Raw genomic sequence first — 25,923 nt, 5'->3', positions numbered from 1 at the left:
TACACTTTAATTCCCGTTTAACTGGGTGACCTTGACCTCAGATCGGATTCTGCTCTTTCTAATCCGTACAGTAATAATAATAATAATAATAATAAACAGAACTGTTCCTGTCCATGTGCTAGATTTGCTAGTTGTGTCGTAGACGTTCTGAAGTTTGATTCCAAGCCAAGTTGATAGATCAGTCACTGGTGCTGTCTGCTGAAGACTGTGGTTTCTGCTTGATTCCAAACACACATCATTCAAATGAGTTCACAGGAAGCCCCGCAAGCTATTTGGGACGAGTCTAATCATGGCTAAGATGATGAATACATCTGGTGAAAATATATAAGTTCAATGACGTCAGCCTCAGAGCGAAACTTTTTCCATGCCTTTCTTCACACACACACGCACACAGAATGAAGTTCATGACTCATTTCCCATGCAACTGCAGTGAGGTCTGTAGGGCTGGTGTTGGTTAAATATGAGATAAGCTCTGCTGGAGTTTAAGACGCAGCAGGAATGATGTAGTCTCAATGACATCACGCGCCTGGCATCTCCAAAATAATCCCAGAAACTGGATCTGATTAAAACAAAACCTCACCTGCATATTTCTCTGTACACACACTGCGGTCGGTATTTGCGCATGAAAAAGGTTCTGAGCTCCTAATGATTATAACTACACAATGGACCGTGGAAGGCAAACTGATCTTTATCTTTTCAACGTTTATAAATCTATATTTCTTTATTGTGGCTAAAAGTTTACAGCCCAATTTCAGAATCTACAAAAGCGAATTATTCGAACCTAACATGCCAAAACGCATGTCATTGTTGCTGTACTTGATGTGAATAAGAGATTTCACATAAAAGATGTTGGTAACACTTTACAATAAGGTTCATTAGTTAACAACATTAACACGAACTAATAATGGACAATACATCTACAGCATTTATTAATCTTGCTTAACGCCAATTACAGCATTTACTAATGCATTATTAAAATCACATGTTGTGTTTGTAAACGTTAGTTAACATGAACTAACTACGAATGGTTGTATTTTTATTAACTAATGTTAACAAAGACGTCTAAATACTGTAGTAAATGAATAGTTCATTGTTTTTTCATGTTAGTTAATACATTAACTAATGTTAACAAATGACACCTGTTGTTTGTGAATCAATATAAATTGTCTACAGCAGTTTGTTTGTTGGTGTTCTTTAAAAAAAAATCCTTCAGCTCCCACAAATTATATTTTTTTCTAGCATTATTGTGCATTTAAAACCTTTCCAGCAATGGCTGTATGATTTTGAAATAATCTTCTCACACTGAGGACAACTGGGGGATTCATATACTATTACAGAAAGTTCAAATTCTCACTGATGTCGGGTGGTGAAATCTTTTTGAATTTGAAGATCAAGGTAAATTGTCTTCTGGAAAACATGTAGCTACCTTATGTAGTTTCTGAAGGGCAATCCTGAATGGATAAAATGAGAAAAATGTACAAATTTCCATTCTGTTCAAAAGTTTTCAACCCCAGCTCTTAATGCATGGTTTTTCCTTCCAGAGCATCAGTGAGCGTTTCACCCTTTGTGGTAGTTGTATATGAGTTTGTCCTCAGTGTGAAAAGATGCATCTCAAAACCACTCAATCATTCTTGAAAAAAGCTTAAATACACAAAAATGCTGGGAAATTCAAAAGATTTGAGGGACGTGAAGGATTTTTCTGAAGAACAGCAGGCAGTTTAACTGTTCAGGACCAACAAAGGACTCATGAAAAACTATCACCAAAATAAAAAAAACCCAAACAAACAACCAAACAAAAAACAAAAACTGGTTTATTAGGTAAGAAACCAGGTTTAAAGGATCATGATGAAAACTTTTGAACTGGGTCATTTTTATAAATTTAACTATACTCTTGTGGACTATATATAACAATATTTTACGTGAAATAGATTTAGGTCAGTACTAAATAAACAATAACATGCATTTCTTATGATCTTTCTTATTTTGGTAAAATACTTCACATTTTGATTAATTTTGATTCTGAAAGTGGGACGTAAAGTACAACTGACCTCAACTGTAAAAAAGCACTTTTTACAGTAATTTTACTGTAACTCTGGCAAGTATTTATTTTATTGCTATTAAATATTACCAGTATTGACTATACCCAGTGTCATTAGTTTTTAACTGAACAAACAAGCAAGCTCTAAGGTAGTCATTGTGTCTAACCATGGAGACAAGAAGCACTGAAACTGGATATGCACCAAATCGCTTTTTAAACAAATGACTATATTCTACTGGGCAAACATACAAAAATATGTTCAAGTTACTATTCAGTTACTAAAAAAAATGTATGTATAACATTTTGCACATTCTGTCGCCAACTCCTGGAATCTCAAAAAGGGCTAGAGACCAAAAAAAAAAAAAAAAAAAAAAAAAAAAGAATTGACCAATTTGTAAAAACATACATTTTATTGAGGACGTCTGATACTTTACAGATTTGTGTTATTAACAGTACATAGTAAGATTTCCTCTTCTGAAATCCAGACATGTAGTATCAACATACAAAATTATGGCAATATAAGAGGCGTTCATTTACATGGTTATATATATATATATATATATATATATATATATATATATATATATATATATATATATATATATATATATATATATATATATAATGTGTGGAATCTTCTGAAGAGGATTTGAGATGGATATTTCAAATGAACCCAATGTAAGATTGCAGAGTTCTTTCTTACAAGCACAAGCTTTCTGCAAAGCATGAACCTTTAACCCATAATCAATGAAAGATGGAATGAAACATGAACCATAACGTGAAAAAAAAAAAAAAAAAAAAAAAAAAAAAAAAAAGACTTCATACACACAATTCAGCATTTGTTCAAAGAAAAATGAAAGACAAACAAAAAACTCAAAGTCAATTGATACACAAGGCTCTTACAAAACAAAACGGTACAAAACAATGAAGCTTAACGACAAGGTGAGAAAAGAAACAATTCAAACTTGGTCCTAGCTTTTGCATTAAAGCAGGTGTACAACATGTTCCCCTGTGTAATCCAGCTATATAATCCATACCGGGCATGCTCCGACTGCTTCGCCAGAGATGCCGTACTTTTGTGCAGAAGGTCCATTTGGCGGCTTCACCACCTTTCTCAAAAAAACGTGCCAAATCGCCTGTGCTCTACGTTATACACCACAATCAATGAACCTCGCAGGATGTACAAACTCACAGAAAATGGCAAGCGGTATTAAGGTTAATTCAGTATTTTACACCGTTGTTACGAAAGCATGTTAGATCGCTTTAGTGAAAAGATAAAGCTTTACGTTGCAAACATGCATGCGATCACAAACGTGCATGTATGTTCGGGGCTCTGGCCGCACCAGGACCACTGAATGCTCACAGAATCGGTTGCTATTTAAGATGAAACTTTACTCGTCCCTCTCGCTCTCGTTCCAACTAGTTCCCTAATTTCCTCCCTCGCACAGGCCATGTGCTTCAAAAAAAAAAACTCTTCTAGATAAACTAAAGGAATAATCCACCACCATTTGCTCACTCACGTTGTTCCAATCCTGCATCTGTTTATTTTTTTGAATGGGAATCGTAAGGCCACAATTTTTTCCAACAAAATTTGTGCGTTACATTCCAAGCCACTTGGCGATGGGCTGTTGGTAAACCAATTAGAGTGAACAATTTAAAATGTTGTCCTAACCTGCATAAAAAAAAAAATATTGTACAAGGTGTTTGATAACCATGGTTACCATGAGAAAATACTTAAAAAAAAAAAAAAAAAATTACCTTTTGTATTCTATTAAAAAAAAATAACAGCAAAATACAACTTCGAAATAATTCAGGGCAATATATTTAGCATTATCTTTTATGGTGAATTATACCTTTAATAAACTCAAAAGATGACATCCAAAACTATTTCCTGTCTGACCTCAGCTTGAAAGTCTAGAAAACGAGAGTATTTAGGTGTTAGTCTTTGGCATGGTATTAGAAAAGCCATTTCAGATGTATCTACAAGGAGGATACTCTCATCTCAATCCGTAACTGATAACTAAATTACACAAATGCTCACTTCCCGTGTTAAAAATAATAAAATAAACGAAAAGATCCCTTAGTGCATTGCTCTGAAGTTTTTAAGTCCTACGTGAATCCTGTCAATCTTTGACTTTCATTTACACGCCCAAGGTTGTCATTAGTGCTGATCTAATAAAAATCTTTCCATTTTCAAAGACAATTGTTGAAAATGGGGCGCTGATCTAAAATTAGCGCTGTAACTCCTCAGACGCACGGTATCAGCTGGCGTGTGTCTGGAATAGAGGTGAAGTTTACAATATGAATTGTCTCAATCGTGGTGCGTAGTGTGGAAGCTGAGAGTTTGAGACGACCCAGCTGCCCAAAAACATCCACGCGCAACCCAACATCGTCTCTCACGCTCACGGTGAAGTTAACAGCAAGAAAATAGAAGATTTTTATTAAGGAGTGTCTGTTACGAACAGCTTGGCTCTCGTTGGCTCTGAGGAAACCCGTGCTCCAAACCCAGACTCGATATCTAGATTTAGCTCACATTAAGCGGGGGAAACACAGCAGATCCAGTCCAGTTGAGTCTAGATTTGTTCGGAGTGAACGTGGGCGCCAGGTTCTGGTCCGGCCCATCCGTTAAGAGATCACAATAGCGCTTGTCGTGCTAGTTGTGTGTATCCATTGCAACCTGTTTAGTTTCATGTCGAAGAACTTTTACAAAGAAAAGAGCAGAAAAGGTTTTACACGAGCAAACAAAAAAAACGGCTGCAAAAGAGTTGCAGCTATAAAAACAAACAACAATTAACAACAATAATAATAATAATAATAATACAACATAAAAAGATCATTGAGTATTAACATTAGGGAAGCAAAGTATCCAGTTGTGTCCCTTCTTCAGGTGAAGCGGCTCCCTCAGAGGGTTTGGCACACGAGTCTGATGAGCTTGTGAGAGAGAGAGAGAGAGAGAGGAGAATATGTTCTACACGTCCCTCTCTACTCGCCTCCGCCGCACTGAAAGAGAAAACGGACGTGTTGGTAATCTGATACATTCACAGCGTTCACGCCGTTAGTGCATGCTGAGAGCTACAAGAACCTTTAATGAGATCGGCTCATTTAAGATGCTTAATAAATCAGTGTGTTAGTCAAACCTTCATCCTGTTACAAAGCTATACACAAACACAATTGCTAAATTCAGCCCAAACTTGTTCTGTCACGAACAACCGTGTCCCCCTGCACGAACGGGTCTGTTTTCAAATCAGTTTTCTGTTACGCTACAACAGTTTAGCCTACTCAAGAACTGATATCAAACTTTGTTTCACATTTTATTATTTGCATGTTCTTGATGCTCAAATTTAATATAACAGACTTAATAAGCTAGCTGGCAACAGCATAGCAGCATGCTGAGCAGGTAAAGAGAAATATTGAATTTACTGAAATATAGCTATATTGTTTGTTTACATGCAACAATATAAATAGCACTTATAGTCATATTTACATTTTATTCATTTAAAGGTCATAGTTCCCCCAAGAATGAAAATTCACCCATCGTTCACTGGCCTTCATGTCGTAACAAAAATGTATGACTTTTGCGGAAGATATTTTGAAGAACACTGGTACAATATTACGATTGATAAACCCGTTTTGGTGCTCATAAAAAGTCTGAGAAATATCTTATATCTATAATTCGACTGAAGAAAGTAGGTCATACAGGTTTTGAATGACAGGGTGAGTAAATTATGACATTTTTACTTTTGGGGGTGAACCCTGCCTTTAATACTACATATATGTGAAATTGATAGGTTTTCTAATCAGGCACCAAACGGAGTCCAAATTAAAAGACCTTTTAGGAATGGAATTGCTAGGCAAATGTATTCGGAAATGACAAATGGCCCATCTAGTCTTTCTCACATCTAATTAGGTTTTTATACAGCCTAAAGGGAAACAAAGATTTATTTTGAAGGTACTATTTTGAGAGTCAGCCTAAATCACTACATTTCGCCAAAATTGCCAATTTAAAAATGCATAGAAGCAAGTAAATAAGATATTCACAACCAGCTCTGCTTAGCTGTCTATGAAATAATCAGTTGGCAGATTATGTAGAAATTTTATTCAGAACCAGTTTAATGTATTTTGAGATAAGCTATTCACTTTGGACAGAAATTCTACACATTTTATGCTAATTTCTGCAGGGTTCTTAGACAGAACAAGCAGCAAAGTGGACCAGACTTCATGGTGAAAGTCAAAAGACTGCCTACGTAACACTGCCTCTCTGAACTGTAGCATGTTAGTGTTTTTGTGCTTGTGTGTGTGCATTTACAGTTGTGGATTGTGTTTGGTTAATCAGTGTTGACTAGATCACTTCTATATAAGGTCTGAATTCACAACAGTGAGGATCTGATAACTTATCACACCCCGAATAACCTGTCCAATGTGCAGTTCAGTTAAACAAAACACATTATCTTTTAAAATGTGCTGTTAGCATTCATGCCGTCGGTTAAATGTCAAACCCGTGCTCTCACACATAATACCTAAAGACACTGGAATAGAGTTTGATGCATGACATCACCTCACACACGTGTAAAGCACACTGCGTGTGTGTGGTAACATAAGACTGGCAAACAGGAGATAGATCCAGACTTCTTTGATGAAAGAGAGAAAGGAAAAGAAAGTCTCATTAATAAGATACCATTTTTAAAAGACCTTGTTCTACATTTTAAATTCCACTTCTAATTGCTATTTTTTATCATCTATAACTAAAATTACAAGTGTTTTTTTGTTACTGTACCTTTAAAAGTTCTATATGTTAACAAGCTCTGTTATGACTAACTAACAACATTGCCTGTGAAACAATGTGTGCGCCAACACTTGAGCTTACTGATGTGCATCAGCAATCAACTAGAAAACTTGTTCTTAACAGAGTCGCACACGTTAAGACCTGAAAACTAGATTCAGTTGTCAGTTCACCTTTCAGAGTGCTTAATCTAGATCTGTTCACACAGTGATTTATGGGACTAACAACCACATTCTACAACCAAATTAACTCAGGTAGTGGCAACAGCATTTGTAGAAATTCTACTATTCTAATAGTTCACTAGTGTGAACAGAACCAAGCATGAATGTAATGATGCACTTGAGCATACTGAAAATCGATTTGACGATTCATGTTGTTTGAGATGTTGAAACAAATCGCATAACATTTGGGGGTGGAGAAACTGATTGACTTTGGATTTTCTTTTCATCTTGCCTGTGTATAATGCCTATTAAAGTTGTACTTATAAGCTCAGTGCTGTTTTCTTTACAGTGATTAGCAAGGAAACTCAATATTGCTGCTGTTCATTAGCGAGAGTAAAAGAGTAAATTTGTGTTTTTATTCAGCCTGTCTGCTGTTTTTGTTTCATTCAGATGTTTAATGTAGTGTAGTCTCTCAAAGCTAAAATTAGACCGTCCTTGTTTTTGCTTCAAATTTAAAAAAACGTACAATTTAAAACATAAACAGCTCATGCTGTATATGAAAATGCATTGGTTATAATTTTGCTTAAATCTTATTTTGTAAAAAAATTAAATATTCATAAATTATCATAACTAACATATCTAACATAACTATCATATCACATCTCGAGTTGAGTTAATTATTACACCCTAGAACCAAACTGAAGAACTAGTTGTTAATAATGTTTTACATGTATCACAGTCTTTCTTTTTGCATGTCTTTCTTAAGTCAAAAATAGCAAATACCAAACACATGAGAGGGCCTGTACTAGCCTGTTTCTATCAATCACAGCATATGCGCATTAGGTCATGTTCTCACCCAGGTCATTGTTTTTTGTGATTGCGGCAGCGGCACGGGATCTGGGACCCTGCTGGGTGAAGTGGTACCCAAACTTCACAATACTTGTATTCTGCTCCAGCATCTTAGCGATCTCCATCTCTGTCGACGTACCGAGCTGCTGCCGCTGAGAGCAGAAAACAAACACACAAACAGGAAAAATCTCTATTATACATGCTAAGCCTCCACACACAGACATTTGACTACGAGTAACATTTTAATACAATTTGCATACTGCTGACAAAAAGCAGGGCTTTAACACATTTCAACAAATATGTACAAGAACAGATACAGCATAATTCATTATACTTATAATGCATGTAACTTCATTGATCACGGTCGAATGCCTTCTCCAAATCCACAAAGCACATGTGGACTGGTTGGGCAAACTCCCATGTACTCCAGTACCCTGCAGAGGGTAAAGAGCTGGTCCGGTTTTTTATGACCAGGACAAAGGTGCATTGTTCCTCCTGGATCCGAGGTTCGACTATCGAACAAATTCTCCTCACCAGTACCTTGGCATAGACTTTTCAAAGGGGAGGTTTAGGAGTGTGATAGTTGGAACACACTCTCTGGTACCCCTTTTTAAAAAGAGAAGCCATCACCCCGGTCTAGGAGTACCTGTCTCCAGCCTCAACGAGATGCTGCAGGGGCGTGTCAGCCAAGACAGCCCCACACCATCCAGAGACCTGAGGTACTCAGAATGTTACTACCATGTTAACTTCAGCATGGGCGATGGCTGAGTCTTCCTCTGGGCCCCCGGCCTCTGCTTCCCCAGTGGGATTGGTGGGATTGAAGAGATCCTCAAAGTATTCTTTCCACCACTCAATAAAAAAAACAATGTCCCAGCTGAAGTCAGCAGATTCCCACCCCCACTGTATACAGTGTTGGCAGGGCACTGCTTTGTCAGAACCTTTGACAGAACCTCCTCGAGGCTGTCCAATAGTCCTTCCCTATGGCCTCACTCCTCCCAGACCCAAGTTTTTGCCTCCACAACCACCCGGGCTGCAGTCTGCTGGGCCCACCATTACCTATCAGCTGCTTCAGGAGTCCCACAAGCCAACCAGGCTCAATAGGATTCCTCCTTCAGCTTCAACACCGGGTTTGGGTGTCCGTCCTAGGGTGTCCCGGTGCCATGTGTACTGATGGACACCGTTATGCTTGAACACAGTGTTCATTATGTGACTAGCACAGAAGTCCAACAACACAACACCACTCAGGTTTAGATCAGGGGGCTGTTTCTCCCAATCACTCCTTATTTAAGTGTGAGCATTGAAGTCCCCCAACAGAATGACAAAGTGCCCAGTCAGAGCGCCCAAGAAGGCCGGGTACTCTGCACTGCCATTCAGCCCGTTGGCACAAGTGACAGTGAGACACCTATTCCCAACCCGAAGTCGCAGAGAGGCAACCCTCTTGCTCACCGGGGTGAACTCCAATACATGGCAGCTAAGTTCGGGGTCTATGAACAAGCCCAAACCAGCCCGCCACCTCTCACTGTGGGCAACACCAGAGTAGTGGAGAGTCCAGGCCCTTTTGAGGAGATGGATTGCAAAGCCAGAGTTGCCTGTGAAGGTGAGCCCGACCATCTTTATTCGGTACCTCTCAACCTCCCGCACTAACTATTGTCTGGCATTTGTACAAAATGTTAAATGTTAGTACAGTGTTAAATTACATAAATTCAAGGCAGGTTCAAAATAATTGTGATAATTGAATAAATGTGACAAGCTGATCTGCAACCACTTACAGCTGCACTGGATGTGAGCTGTGTGTTAAAGTTAAAACCACCTAAACTATAATCAGAGCAGAAAACTGTGACAATGCACAAAGTAAAAAAAAAAAAGTTAATGATTTAGAACAGCATGTGGTTGAATTTGTGTGCCATACCTGGTTGTCAATCTTGATCTCTGTAAGCGTGTCATTGTCCCGTAGAGCTTCTACCAGAGACTGAACTCCTGCGCCCGTGATAAAATTAGACTCCAGATTTAAACTTTTTAGCATCTTATTCTCTCGTAACATGTCTGAAAAAGCCTGCAGTGAACACAGAAAAACACACATAGCTTTACCAATGTGTATTAGCATTCTTCCATGTTTGTATTAGCTTTTGCATTTCACATTTAAAGCTGTTTTTCACTTTTACTGAGTACAGACAGCCTACTTGACACTGACAAATCACCAGAAACCAGAAATGACAGTATAATCTATTATTTACAGTTCGACTGCTTATGCAACAACAACCAGCAATGGTGGAAAAACAGCAGACATTCAGTTTGGAAAACACACTTAAAAAGGAACACTCCACTTTTTATTTATTTTTATTTTTTTAATTGGCTCATTCTTCAACAAGTTCAATAAGTTAATTTTTTAATCCATTCAGCCAATTTCCGGATAACCCTTTTAGCATAGCTTAGCATAGATCATTAACTCCAATTAGGCCAGTTGCATTGCATTGCATTCAAAAATGACCAAAGAGTTTCAATATTTTCCTGTTTGAAACTTGACTCTTCTGTAGTTATATTGTGTCCTAAGACCAGTGGAAAAAGGAAAATTACGATTTTCTAGGCTGACATGACTAGGATGGATCTTTACTCTCATTCCGGCGTAATAATCAATGATGTTCGTTGCCATACCATTTCTACAGCACACACAGTGGCATCACACAGATAATCTCAACATTTCATTGTAATTTTCAATATTGAAACTCTTTGGTCATTTTTGAATGCGATGTTACTGGTCTAATTTTATCCAATGGTCTATACTAAACTATGATAAAAGTGCTATCGCCACTCTCGGAGGTCGGCTAAATGGATTTAAAAAATGGTAAATCTCAATTTATTAACTCTGGGAGAGTTGAAGAATTTCCAAATCAGTGGAGTGTTCCTTTAAACATGCAATCAGAGTATTTGACATGTAAGAATCAGTTCTGTAGGACCATTATTCAAGAGTTATGATCAAAAATGATTTCTTTTCTCTTTTTTTCCCCAACACAAAAAGCACAAATGTGAAGGGTCGGTCCCAAAGACAGCATTTGCCCAATCTCAACCCCGAACACACAGATATCTGAAGTGAATCATGTCCCTCACCATGGCAACAGGGTCATTGCTTCTGGTGGCAGCCAGGCTGAACTTCTTCACATGAGTGTTCCTCTCCATGGCTTTAGCCAAGTCCTTTAGAGTCGGGATTGGAATGTTCTATAAGAAAAGAGAAGGAAAACATTAAAAACAGATTTGTTGTCTGACAATTAAACAGCTCCTTTATGCCACTAAATTCACTGCCATGGTCTTCATCCTGATTTTATGACATAGCCTCCATTTTAGGTCATAAGAATTTAAAACAGCTAACACAGCTTACAATGAGAGACAAAAACAGATATTGAAATACTAGATTATTTGAACATTAAAAAGTAAAAAATGGTTAGTTGGGAGCTTTCAGGAAAAAAAAAATAGTTCTGGTTTGTACTGTATGATTTGATAGCAGACATTGAAAAGATTTTTTAAGCATATAGCAGATATTGAAAATAGTATGTAAGTATTTGAATTAGTATTTAATTAAATAATCTAAGACATCATGTCTAAGACTGAAAATGTTTTTAAAAAAAAAATCACCATAATTTGAGTTAAACTGTAGCATTATTTAGTTTATACATCTTTAAATTTAATGAGCTGAACAAAACCTGATAATTATTAGCATATTATTAGCATAATTAAAAAAAATGTTTCATAAAATATTATCAGCTTTAGTGGAACCCAGAAAAGCAGGCAGTATGTACAAAAGAGTCATTAATTTAATTAAATATATATATAATTTTGTCTATTTCCAGACATACTTTTTGTCTTTATCCCCGATTATCAAATATCAGGTAGTAATATAAGGTAGGACTAAACTGTATTTGCTAATAATTTGTGAAAAATCACCTTAAGTATTAAAATGACTTTAGTGCATTTTGGCCATTAAGTGTTATGGTTTTAGTGTACTAAACTCAATCTCATTACCTTTATATTGTTGAGATTTACTTCAGTCAGTGAGGAATCATTGGACTTTATCCGCTGAAGAGTTTCCTCCACGTTTGTAGGGTTTGGTGGCTCATCAAAAACTGGCTTTACCTTTTCTCCCTTAATAACATCTACAACAATCATCAACAAAATTCACAAATGAGCTTCTACTGTGTCACGAATGCATGAAAAGAAATATCTGCTGAAAGACGAAATCAACTTGTAGAATCAATAACTCACTGTTATAGCCATCTGTACAGGTGCCATCATAACTCTGTGTGCTTGTCACCAGTGTGTTCACTCCAAGAATAGCTAAAAAAACACAACAGAGAACTCTTATTATACACAAAAAGTATTAAAAACAATTCAAAGCAATTCACTACTATTTTTACTATCAAATTAGAAATGTTACTACATGAAGCCACTTTCCCATTCCAGTGTTTCAAAAAGCATATCCAACACATGAAGAGAAAAAAAAGCTTATCAGGGTTATAATGAATCATGCAGTGAGGAAAACCAGCCAGGAACAATCTCTTGAAGCAGTGTTGAAAGAGGCTGTTTAGAGAGAGAGAGAGAGAGAGAGAGAGAGAGAGAGAGAGAGAGACACGAGAGAGACGAGAGAGAGAGAGAGAGAGAGAGAGAGAGAGAGAGAGAGAGAGAGAGAGAGAGAGAGAGAGAGAGAGAGAGAGAGAGACGAGAGAGACGAGAGACAAGAGACAGAGAGAGATGCATTTGCTGTTTTATTCTGGCGCTGTGATGGATGCAGTGTGGGCGTTCAGACCCCCAGAGTCAAGGAGGGAAAAAATATTGCAGTAAGAGTAACAGAAATCACTAGAACAATAGATAGCACAGAACTGTTAATTCAGACCAACAACACATAGTGAAATTTGCACCACAAAGCTCTAAAAACTCTTCTAGGAACTAGCCAGCAGGGTGGTTCCTTGAAAACCAATTTATTCCTCAAAAACATGTTTACTCGTGGCATTTACAAAGTGTTGAGAGTTGTCTTTGTTGTTGTGTGCTGTGGGTTTCATCATAATGTTTATGGGATGTAAAAGCACATTCCACATCTCAACACATCTCTTGCTGATTTCCCATTATTTGTTCGTTTCTGTAACAGTTTTTTACCTGCCAGGTCATGCAGTTCTGTGTCAGTAGCGCTAGAAAGTGCCTCTTCCAATTCCGGGTCAAGGGTCGTGGCTTCCTCCTGATGGATCTCGATTGGCTTCTTTTTGGGAATCCATACCTTTCCTGTAGAACAAAAAGACAAAAAGTGATCAGTAATATAAATGGCATAACTTGCATCTTTGTTTAAAAGTGACGTATACTTGATACATTGATTTGAAATGCATTTACGCTATATATTTGGAAAAACAACCTAAGGTAGACATTCTGACCTGGAAGTAAATAAATATGGTAAAAAAATTATTTGATTGCCCAAAGATGGCTCAAAAGACATAAATCTTTAGTAGACTCCACTGGGTAGGACCTTTTAACCTCCACTGTTCCACTGAAAAGATTTGTGAGATTGTGGTTGGTGTTGATTAGGCCTGTCACAATAATCAATATATCGACTTATCGCACCATATATGTACACATGACCTCAATAATTTTGGGTGATGCAATATATTGCCCGTTATATTTACATAATAAAAAAAAAAGTGTAAAAGTGTGAAGGCCTTCTTGCATTATTGCACTATTATATTATGACTATACATTCAGTGGCATAAAATGGTCTTAAAATGACAATAATATTACTTATCGCAATTATTTGACCAAAAAAATTAATAAAAATACTAAAATAATTATTATTACTATAATCAGTTTTGAAAAAACGCTCTTAATATTTTTGTGGGAACTGTGGTATATTCAAAAAGGAAAAAAAGTAAAGTTCCTTGAATAGAGCTCAAAAGACCAGTATTAATAAAAAAAATAATTTAAATCATAATACACAGTATTGGTCTTGATTAATAGAATGCACCCGAGCTAAATAAAACCATTTCTTTTAAAAATGAATACAAATGTCACACTAAGGCAAAATAAATGGAAGTATTTCCATGATAAAAATTCTCAAACAGAACTCTCCCACCTCCAAACATAACTGCTTGAAAATTGCTGCCCAGTCAGATGATGAAAAAAAAAAAAAAAATCAAGAAAAGTAAACAGCCCTTTACTTCACTAAAAACCGTCAAAAGACTACATCGCTATTGAAGCCCTCAACAGAGAGAGAGGGTTAGTGGTCAGACATGATGTCCAGCTGTATGAATGGCTGGCGTTTATGATCTCACAGTAGGCCCATCATGATAACTGCTCACCGCTTGACCTCATCCAGACTCCAATGCTATCGGACTCTCTGTAACGCTGATAATGAGGTCGGTAATGTGATGCTGGTCTTGTGACGAGCTCATTCTCTCTGGACAGTGTACAGACTCTACAGCTTTATTCAGGACATGTGACTGCTGACCTCTCTCATACCGAGTGTGAAGGGAGGGAAAAGATGTTGAAAGTATACAGTTCTTCTGTTTCAGTAAAACCTTGTAATGTCAAAATTTGAATGGGATGTTTCACAAAGAACAAAAGCACTTCCGAAAAGTCATTATTTAAATGTCCATCAAGATTTGTGCCGCTCCTCAGGCCGACAACACGTCGTAACTATAAGACTTTTTTTTTTTTTTTTTTTAAATCCCTATTCAAAACAAGGCCACTGAAAAAGCAAACGTTGAACTCTAAAATAATGTGGGGTTTGGCACAACTCATTTTAAGTATTCCTTTAAGGCTCTATGACGTTACGTGATGATTCTAGCCTTATGTATGACATAATCTTTCCAGCCATTATACTAGCAGCTGGCAGCTATAACTTCTCATTACGCAGAGATTTGATTAAACCGCAGCTCTTGCCTGAACCAGCTACACCATATTCATACGCTGCTTCCTTTTCCACGCTGGTCAGCAACAGTATGTCACGCAGGCTTGTGAGGTTTGGAAACACACGACACAGTTTGGAGAGACTCCACTGATGTCAAACACATGATTGGTTCGTCCTTTTCTAATCCTGATTCAGTAACCGTGAAACACTCACACTGTAATGAGTAAAAGAAAGGCAATAAGCCAAAAGAGGCAGCGTGTTATAACATATTTACCGCTTTTCATTTTAAAGAATACCTTTCGGCAAAAGTTATTGTTCAGTTTTTAACTTGCCGCACTAGAGTTGCTGACAGGAACAGGCTGAGGTTTCTAAGACCTTTTCTTACTGCTCTGGACACAAGAGCAGGCTTTGTGTTTGAGGTGTGGCTGAATTCCAAACACATGTTATCAGTGCAAAAAAAAAAAAAAAAAGAATGTGAACCAGAAAAAAAAAAGTTTATATAAAACTATTCGCAAAGCCACTGATGTGGAAAGGAGACTCAAACAGAGTATTATGTAGTATATCTGTTATATGTTTATGTCCTAAACACACACAATTAATGCATTCAGGACACTGTGATTAAAATTAACATGAGCTAAATAGTGCAATTGTTCTTATGAAACTGGAACCTAAAAAAAAAGTGAGTGAAAACAGCAGGGCCGAATGATGCAGATTAGATCACCCCTCAACTATTTTAACAAGAGCAAATTAAAACATGCTTCATGCTGAAAATCAGCAAATTCTCTCCCGCTGTAGTAACGGAGACTCTGTACTGTTAAGTTCTCTTCATGTCAACACAATAAAACAGTGTTTTGTTATTACACAGATGCTGCCATTTAGTACAGCACAGCTCCTCTGCATTAGTTCACTTGTTGATATGCAGTATTATCTGGAATCAAACCTTCTGTTTTAAAAATCCCAGATCATAAACCTTTGAATTAACCTACACTATACTACAATTGTGGGGGAAAAAAAAAAAAACATTGTCAGCAAGAAGTTTTTTTTTGAGCAAGAACACATTAAATTTTAAATTGAAAAAAAGTGACAGTTAAAGTTAACAAATGTTTAAAATTATTTTTATAGCTCATAAATGGTGTTCTTTCAAATTTTGAAAATTTCAAAATTATTTCTTAAGGCTCATGTGACACTAAAAACTGCAGCAATGTCTACTGAAAATTCAGATTTACCATTCCAGGATAAAATTACAAAGTAATAATGTCTGATTTTTTTGTTTTGTTTTGCAGCCTTGGAAGCCATAAGACACTTAAAAATACAAATCAAAAGTGCAGTGGCTACTTAAACCTGTTGATTCTGCATCACTTACAGGCTATGATTATTATAATTGAAAAATCCACACGATAAACTTTGTTTAGTTTTGTTCTATTGCCATGCTGACAAATAAACTGAACAAAAATCTCATTGTAAATGGCAGATATGAACAGAGCAGCACTGTACTGGATCTGAAGAAGCATCTTTGTAAAGCAGACCTCACACTGAGAAAAGAGGGAACGTTTTATTTAAGCCCTTTATTTAGTGGTTGTTTTTTGTTCTGTTCATGTAAACTGCTGTGGTACAGAGAAAAGCCTAGAGCACAAAACCAGTCAGAACCAGAAGAGAGAGAAGCTCAGCCCATCGCAGTGTGTCTCTTGGGCTCAGCTGAGCCGCTGAGCTGATCTTGGCTGACCTCTGCCTCCCTAACTACTTCCTGTCCTTTCACGACCCAATCACGGAGTCCTCCCCTGTGGACCAGTATACACACACACACTTTCTGCACAGGCTGTCATAGCCAGCTGCACTCTAAAGGCCCTCAGCATGACAGCAGAGCAAATGGAGAAAATCAGTGAGAAGACACAAGTGCATCAACAAATACATGGAGTCAAGTTTTCCATTGCATTCACTCATTATAACAGATCTGGCCACCAAGGCGTATCAAATGATGCCTCAGCAACAAACTGTTTTTGTACCATGTGTACCCACCCTGACTGTATTTCCATTGAAATGTGCAGTATGAAGAAAGAGATACGCAGCACTTGGAAAAGATGCATATCTCTCAAATTCTCTCTCTGTCGCTAAGGGCCATTTAGACTTCATCCCAGCGGAATTCCAGCACTTCCTGTTTCCTCATTTGTTCTCAGACATTGACATTGAACAAATGTTCTCAAATTCCAGTCCAGCAAATCCTACACAAGTTGCATTGATGAGATTTTACGAGCTTACGAAGTTAAAGAAACCAATCAACACACTCCAAAAAAATAAAAATAAAATTCTCAAACAGGGCACAAAACAAAAATATAATAAAATGCAACACTGTTGTAAGATTTGCACCAAGGCTGATATAAAACAATAAAAAGCAACAGAAAAGTAAATATAGTTAAAAAAAACATCTGAATTTGCAGAAGACGTTGTCACGATTCTTTAAAAATAATTCTAATATGTTCATTTGGTGCTCAAGTAATTCTGTAGTTCCACTTATTATCAATATTAAAAGAAGTTGTAAAAGTCGCTTTTGATAAATTAATGCATACTTAAAAATAAAATTTAAATCAGATGCATGCTAAAGAAACTTCTAAACTATTTTGTTTCTACTGTACACAGATGCGCTTGAATTATGATGAGACATTAGCATTGAGTGACCTATAGAACATTACACAACACAAACGAACCGTGACTAATAGAACAAGGGTGTGTGAGAAAAACAGCTATGTGTGTGCCTGCGCTTTTTACAAATCTGAGCTGTAAATAAATGAATAGAAATCAGTTTCATTAGCCACTTTTCCACCATCGGCCCAATATGTTACAAAAGTGCTGAAAATACAGACAGAGAAGGATTTGCAACCATGACGCGCCAAACCAAGCTCAAGTGGAAATATAAATGTAGCCGTTCCTTATTGTACTTAGAACTGGAAAAGAACCTACAACATTTATCCACACACTACTGTCCACACTAATGTAAAAATTGAGCGTATTACTCCATTACAGGCTAATGTATGCTGAGTGTGAGAAATCCTAAACCCATCCGAGATGATGGATTTAACAGACAAGAAGCTTGTGCCCGAGAGAGAAACGTTAGACATACACTGAAGACACTATCTTTAGATCTTTTCCCGTAGAGTTTCACTTTCCTGACAGTTCAGAAAATGCCTGGAAACGTTATCAAAATTCATAAAGCTAAGTTTACTAAAATCAATTGACCACAGGCAACAAATAACACCTGTATGAACTCTTGTATAATAAAACGGCACTTAAGTGTTCAGCTCTCTCAATCAAGACAGCATTCCTCATTCGAGTCAACGGTTATTGCTGATCAGACTGGTACGATTTACCAGTTTACCTTGTTAAGTGTGTAATACTGATGTTGTTAGGAACCCGTTTGTTGACAGAATTAACAATAATCCCAATTAACAAACCACATGCATGTGGAGGTCATTTATGCGGGAGGTGTTCTAGATTATTTTAAATTTAAGACGCATAGGAGGAGATTACGAATTTGCGTTTTCAATCTACACGCACGCACACTAAGCTAAGCTTTCAAGCATTAACTTTAGACACTAAAATCATTCATTATTGAAGACCCTGTTCCTCAGCAATTTCAGTAGATAAAAATCAGTGTTTACAGTATATACTGGGTGGGACACTCGCATACCGAACCAAAACACGCACAGATATGGAGCATCTGAGCCGTAGTGTGTGGTGTATGGTTATGTAAGAACAGATGGTATTAATTAATCATACCTGCAGAGACAGCAGTGTCTAGATCACCACAGGAGCTGATACAGCACTCTCTCTCTCATACACACACACACAGCTTGAGCAGTGAGAGACAATTTTGATAAAATCTCTAAAAACTTCTGCAAAACCACAGATCGTTACACCATTAGATACAGTATGCCACTCCCTCGCCTGCTCAAAGCCACTCGATGGCCAAATCTTTACTTCCCCAATATATATATATAGTAGATGAAAAACAGTATGTTAAAAGAGTAGCATGTCTGAATTCACATTACCTGTTGGGGAAAAATACCTGGAGAAAACAAAAAGTTTCTACTTTGGTGACATATTAAAGCGTGCATCCAATGGATTTATGACAATAACAGCATGATTTAAGCAGCATGTTCAGATTAAATTCATACCATGTGTGAACAAAGTTTGCAAAGTAGGTATTATTCAAAATAAGAATCCTCAAAGAACATACAAGTGTGAATGCAGCCAGCGTATCAGCCGATAAACCAACCAGCATAACAGGAAGTTCACCCAAAAAAGGAAAATTCTTGCATTTATTTACTTAGGAAACCTGCATGACTTGTTCTTTTTCATATAACCAAAAAAGTAAAGTGACGTATAGGTACAAGCTCCAAAAGGACATAAAGGACCATAAACGTGTCTTAACAAGAGCGTCCAGGAGGTTAGCAAGAATAAGCAAAAACAGGTCGCTTTTTAATAGATGTCAAAAAAAATAAGAGGCTTCATTCTGTACCAACTGCTTTTGTGAGCAAACATCTCATCACTTAACAAACTGACTAATAATGTTGGCTATTAAACATATTTCGGTTGGCTCAATTGGACTCTTGTAGTATCATAAAGTGAAGACTTTAGCTGCATCCTAAATTCATCAAAACTTCAAGCGTCATGCTTCGAATCTATGATATAGAAACCCTCTTCTTTTTATTTTATTTTTTTATAAGCTTAAACCACTATAATGTCCATTATAATGATTATTCAATAGTAGTATGTTTGGGATTTGTACTTGTCATAACATGTACTATTAATGTAAATAATAAAAAGCATAAAGTCATTTCTGATAGTGAAACAAATAGTTTGGCTTTGTTTTACATCCGCTACACATCATAGGCCATCATCTGGGAAACTTTTTGAATTTTTGGAAAAAAACGTTAATATTCCATTTGGGACAATACTAAATACGATTGATTGCGCATAAGTGCATAGTGTATAAGTGTATAAACAGGATGTCATTTGGGACACAGCTTCTCAGTTTTATGGACATCGCCATCTTTGAAATTACTTTGTCACTGTCACTATGGTTACTGTTAAAGAATACGGGCTCCCATTGAATTCTAAACACAACTATAAGCTGACATTTCAAGAATCACACCTGTAAAGAAAATGTGTGAATGTAGCCTATATTTAAGGTTTTACACTAAACAAAAAAAACGTCATTGGCACATCATTTAGTGACGTCAAAGGCTATTATGTGAGTGGTTTTCACAAGTTCCAGGTTGACAATTTTTTCTCTTGTGGTAGAGGCTGGCATCTCCACAAAAAAAAAAGAACATGACTTATTACATGTGAGGTTTTTAGGTCCAATTATTAGCACCTCCGTTTTCATTTTCAGAATTTAGCATTAAGAAGTTCCTTTACGAACCATCATGTCATAAGTGTCTGAAACAACATGGAGATGAGTAAGTGACATGTTTTTACATTGTATTTGCTGCACTTAAGTACATTATTGTTTTAAAAATGTATATCTTCAATCAAAAGGAAAAATCTAAATTTCGCCATTCATTAAAATTCAAACTGATTTATTCTAAATTATTTTTTAATTAAACAGTGAATGTACCTAATCTTTAAAACCTGGACATCTACGACTCCTCCCTTTTCTACTGTGGTATCAAACAATAAACATCTCATCCTTGTACCTTTCTTCTCTCCAGTGAAGGGGACATAATCATCTCTGTCTTTATAGTCCATAGCCTCCTTCTCCAGATACTGTAGCAGTTTATCACGGTTAAAAGGACCAGTGGCTGCTTTTGAGGTCTGGTCCTTCTGCCTCATTCCGGCTGGCAGCAAAGCATTCTGGAAAATAGATTCAGAACAGATGTGGTACCCGTTATTATACCATGAAACTTTACATCTTATCGTTGTATGCCAAGCAACACCCGATTAATAACGATCTTTTACTCTTCTGTGGCAATGATGTGAACCTCAACACTGCATGTCAAAATGTATTAATATGATTATATAATAGGAAACATTGCTGAGATAATTTGCTTAAGAGGAAGCTATTGTGTTTGGAAGCAAACTTGAGCTCTGTTTACTCATAAACAAACAGACGCGGAGTTGTTTGTGAGAGGTCATAACAGAAACTCCTCAAGGCAGATTTGGGAATGGCCATTTTTTTAAACGGTTTGATAAACAAGTGATTTTACTTTACAGTTCCAGTCCAAAATGACATATGACCACACCCATTATCATTAACACAATCACAGCATCGTGAATGATCAGGAATAAGGGTGATTATCAATGACAAATTACTACATTTTTCCTCTTTAGGAATGATTTTCCACTTTCTCAATTATTTTACTCTCATATGAAAGTGTGAAGAAAGATGTCTGTGTGTCTCACCTCTGGGTCGATCTCCTCTAGAGCGCTCTCCAGTTGCTTGAGTTCCTCCTCTGACAGCTTGTTGAGAATCTCATCCTCATCAATCTCCTTATACTTCTCCAGATCTTTCTTAAACGGAAGTGCCATGGTTCACGCCGTCCGTCAGAGAGAGACTGCTGTCCAGTTCGATTCAATGCCTACAAAGAGAAAAAAAATAAATAAATCATTTGTTGATTATCTTGATACAAATCAATCAAACTGACATATTGTAATAGCAAGAACAAATGCTTACAGGCTAATCTTACCTAACTAACTTCAACAAAAGCAGATTTTTTTTCTCAAAGAGAGAGATACTACTGAACAGATCCCACGTCTTCTGTTTGAAATTAGACAGATGTTCCACTCTCGTGGTCTGAAAACACCTTGATCTTTGAACTTCACTCCCCTGCAGATTTACACCAACCCTAAATTCCTCAGCTACTTCATCAAGCTGCAGTACTTCAGTAAAGATATGAATCATGATCATCACTGCTCTATTCCTGAGAGGAACAATTCTCCCTCTCACTGTTTCTGCAGTAAGTGTACCATATATCCCTACAGGGGATCAGCAAAATGATGTATTTTCAAAATCTGATGAAGGACAAGCTGACTAGCAAGCCTGTGTTTACTATAACAACACAGGTTAGGGTCAGGTCCATCGCACACAGATTAGCCACGTACTAAGAAACGCCTAGACGGAGCACAAGGAGTCTTGATTTTTGGCTTGCAAATTGTGACTTTGCGGTTGCGGTTTCATGCAGGGAAGCCTAAATCGAGCCCTGCCAGCTCAAGTCAGCCATCAGACCCATAAAACGCAAGGAAATTCCAGCGGCCAAAAATACTCCAGGAAAAGCTGATGTCATTTATTTGCCAATTCATGAACAAACTGGCATTTCTTGCCCACAACTAGTTGAACGAAAAAAGTGCATACTAAAGACTAATTAGATGTTGCCAAAGTATGTAATGACAATCCTTTGGAAATCCCATAGCACAAGATTATAGTTTATTCAAAGCACCTGCAATTAAAGCATTTCTTTGTTATGATTACAGCTCATTTACTTCAGCTATTCTAACTGACAAATCGCACTAAACAGAGCAGTCGATGTTTAAGAGTATATAGTAAATGTGTAGGTGAAGAAAAGCACTAAATAGTACTGTTGAATGAGAATAAAACAGTGTATTACTGTTGGAGGAAGAGCAGTGTTTTACATGAAGAGTTTTAAACGCAGCGCTCTAAACATTAAGCTAAATAACAAATCACAGCGAGACTTTATGTTCAACTCAGCCATTAAGCACTCATAAGTTAGACTAAGTAAATTAAACTTTCTCTAAGACTAAGAAAAACCTGTGGTAAATCCAGTAAAATGCCATTGGGCTTCTCAGCAGGATTGGCGCCAGCTTAACTCTCAGCCTTAAGGTGAAGTGTGCGAGACCCTGAAGGAATAATGTTCCCATTAATTTCCAATTTAAAGAGGCCAAAGCTGTATTGAGGAAGTAGCACTAGCAGCAGATTTGAAGGATTCCCTCCCTACTCACAATATTTGTTACTGCAGAAGACAAAGGAACCGTTGACCCAGGAGAAAACAGGGTCTTAAGTGGCTTAAGGGTTAAATGGTGCTAAAACTGGAACAAATTCAGTAGTTCTTCTGATCCTGGACTGCCCCTTAGATCAACCTGCAGCCGACCGAAATCCTTAACCGCAAGCCTCTTTCCTCTCCTGAACGCGTCCCAATACAAAATGACTCCAAGTGAGGAGTTTGTGTTTTGCATGTTTCAAAAGATCGCAAAAATGACCAACTTTTAATAAATGGATGGGTGTTATTCTACACAGGGAAGCCAAGTAGGCCTTGCTAGTATACTCAAATTAAGTAGTGTTGGGGATATGCATAAAGCCAGAAACCTAAATATCAATCCCTGTAATTGTGAGGCTTGGAGGAGAGGTTTCAGATTACTTATCCAAGCAATATGGCTTGGCTTTTTTTCTTCTTGTGGACTATGATGAAACCAGATTATTTTACAGATGCTGGGGTGGGATCTACTAACAACTAAACACAAGGTAGCATCAAGGTTGAGACTTTTGAACCGTTCATTGCAAAAACTGTAAAGTCTAGTTATGTTAGTTATACTCCGAGGCTGTCCATCAGACAAACCTTATCAACACCTCTTAATCCTACAGACAGACAAAATACAGAGGAAGCCAGTGCTGCTTCTTCCTCTGCAGCCTGCTGTAAGTGCATTACAGGACAAATCCATAATAAGGCTGAAAAGACACAGGGCAAAAGGTCCCACAACCACAACAACAACATATCAGTGAAGCTCTAAACAACATTTTTTGTCTTTTTATACTGATTAAAAATAGTTAAGTTCAATCCTTACAGTCTTTATGCAAACTTTATGTCTGTTATTTTCTTCATTAATAGACCCTTCTATTGTTTTGATGCCTACACTACTGCTATTGATTTCACTAGTGTGGCTTATTTTCTTCAAAATATTAGTACAGATTTTATTTACAATATATTTAACATAATAATACGCGCTACAAGATTTTTAAGGTTTTTGAGAAAAAATAAATAAATCTTACCATCACCATAAAGTTTTTTTAATTAAAAAATACTTTCTTATTAAAATACTTCTCATTTGAATTACAATTTTAAATGATATAATCAATATCATATAGCTGTCTTTAAGTGTCACTTAATTGGTCAAGAAATATTAATTATTATTACTAATTCCAAAATCAGTTGATCATACGGAAATCATTTATTACACCATATTTTTTCAGAATTCTGTTTTAAAGTGTGTTATTTATTGTTATTATTATTATTAATCCTAAAAAAAAATAAGTATTTACTGTCTCTTACGGCAATTTAAAGCATCCTTGCAGATATAAAGTATTAGTTTAGCAAAGAAAAAACATGTTTTGCTAGTTAGTGTACAGTATTTAACTGACTTAATGTTATCCGCTCAGTATGAACGCACTGAAACTCAAATTAAAATTATAACAAGAAATGTGAGATCTGGAAAAAAGCTAAAATTAGCTTAGGCTCTTTAGACTGACAAGACAACACTGAGAATCTTTGCTTCGGGTCTCTCTCATCCATCACTTCCTCTGAGAGACGGAGAGCGAGGCTTATGGATCCCAGATGGAGGGTGGGTTCTGAAATGTTTATTGTGTAAGAGGTACATCTAGCAGCCATTACTTGAGACAAGTGCTCTTTAAAGTGCCATTTCAAAAAGGGAAAATTCATTATAAACGGGGGGTGTCCTTACACAGATCCTTCAAACTGTTGCAGTGCTATATATCATGTCAGCTCTTACCCTTTTAAAATTTGAGCACAGTTGTGCATTGTGAAAAGATCTACAGAAATAAATCAGAATTGCATAGCTGTACCAGTCTGTAGACAGACACGTAGATAGCTAATACATTATCTCTAAAAGCAGAACATGCTCATTTGGGAATAGTTATCATTCTTTCACAAACGAAGCTTTTATGAACTGCGCTCTGATATCGCGTTATGCTACACTGTGCATTAAATCCCATGAGTCAGTTATATAAAGCCACGCAGAGTCACGCCCCGGGTGGAGACCACACCCGTTATAACGAGAACTCAAGCTCACATCTGCGCTAGACGGTACGATTACATTAATAACAACAACGGGTCACTTTAAACATACAATTGACCTGAGCGAGATTTGCATTAGCCTCATCACCGGCGCGTGCACGTTATAATCGAGAAGCGTTTGCAACGCTCGCGAACGGATTTCCATTTTCATTATTAAACTAGATGAATGTAAACAAACCAAAAAGGAAACTGCCACAATCGTGCAGATGTGGCAATTTAAGTCAAAAAGTCATTTACGCGACACATATTTAGAAATGGTTTCTAATACGGTAAGCTATAAATAATGCATTAAGATACAGTATTCATAATTCAAATAAGTAATGTGTAATCCACGTATACTGTAATTAAGCTATGACTGAATCAAAGTTCTTCACAGTAGGCTAACATGATTTACTATTATGGATGTCTATATCACATATGGACTCAAATGTTACCTTCGGTGAAGCATGTGTTAATTATTTTTAATCATGTATCTGGTCTAACATATAAATGAGTACATGTAATGGGTTCGGTGTGCTATAATTATGAGATAAGTTGACATTTTTTCGATAATTGTAATATCGTAAACTGCTGGCCCATCTGCTCACGCTCATACGGATATCAGCGCTCGAGCGCTTAGCCAGCTAACCCCTGAACTACTCAAACCTCTACATTTATAACCTATTCCTTAATATTAACCTCACACTGACAGAGGGCGAAATATATGTCCTACCTTAGTGAAATTCCTGCAAGCGTTTCACCCTTTATTGACCTATTCCTGGTCGGAAAGCAAAAAAAACTCCCGCACCCGTCTTCACTGTCTCAGCCCAAGGGCGGTAACACAGGAAACCAGACACTAGAAATGCCCTGGAGATTGACATTCACAACAGCCAATCAGAAAGTAAAACCACGCCTATAAACCAATTTCCCGCCTACTGGAAATGCGCAACCAATCAGAGAATGTAGAATTTTTGTGGTACAAAGGAGCATGGGATATGAAGTCCAAAGATGGCGTCATTTTCAGAGCGATTATGTCATTGAATTATTCATTGATTATTGAGTATTATTTATTATTGATTTATTTTAATCAGGGAATCTTCCTAATTGTTCTTATTACTTATTAATTATTACAGTTATAATCTATATTGTTATTAAATGAACTTCTTAGGTGCTTACATATTAATCATACTTTTTAG

The 25,923-nt window shown here is 36.9% G+C and overlaps 1 protein-coding gene across 1 annotated transcript; it reads right to left on the bottom strand.

Moving 5' to 3' along the window:
• Nucleotides 1-2,429: 2,429 nt before the first annotated feature.
• On the bottom strand, nt 2,430-25,581 carry tmod2 (tropomodulin 2). Its single transcript, XM_043264789.1, has 10 exons — nt 25,461-25,581; nt 21,108-21,283; nt 20,402-20,558; nt 12,971-13,093; nt 12,083-12,154; nt 11,843-11,973; nt 10,934-11,041; nt 9,738-9,881; nt 7,836-7,980; nt 2,430-5,038 (listed from the first exon to the last, which is right to left on the bottom strand). Exons 2-10 carry the CDS (start codon nt 21,231-21,233, stop codon nt 5,007-5,009), a joined length of 1,038 nt encoding a protein of 345 aa, XP_043120724.1. The 5' UTR covers nt 21,234-21,283; nt 25,461-25,581; the 3' UTR covers nt 2,430-5,006.
• Nucleotides 25,582-25,923: the final 342 nt, after the last annotated feature.

The sequence above is a fragment of the Puntigrus tetrazona genome, chromosome 18 (assembly GCF_018831695.1).
Source record: "Puntigrus tetrazona isolate hp1 chromosome 18, ASM1883169v1, whole genome shotgun sequence".
In the NCBI taxonomy this organism is placed as follows: domain Eukaryota; kingdom Metazoa; phylum Chordata; class Actinopteri; order Cypriniformes; family Cyprinidae; genus Puntigrus; species Puntigrus tetrazona.
Note: the sequence above shows the minus strand (reverse complement) of the source record. Positions and strands in the feature narration are given on the sequence as shown.

Coding starts and splice junctions, on each gene's coding strand:
- tmod2 (XM_043264789.1), bottom strand. CDS start 21,233: ATGGCACTTCCGTTTAAGAAAGATCTGGAGAAGTATAAGGAGATTGAT. Junction 13,094..20,401: donor CTTCACTGGAGAGAAGAAAG/GTACAAGGATGA, acceptor TTTGTTCTACAG/GAAAGGTATGGATTCCCAAA. Junction 11,042..11,842: donor TAAATCTCAACAATATAAAG/GTAATGAGATTG, acceptor CTTTTCTTATAG/AACATTCCAATCCCGACTCT.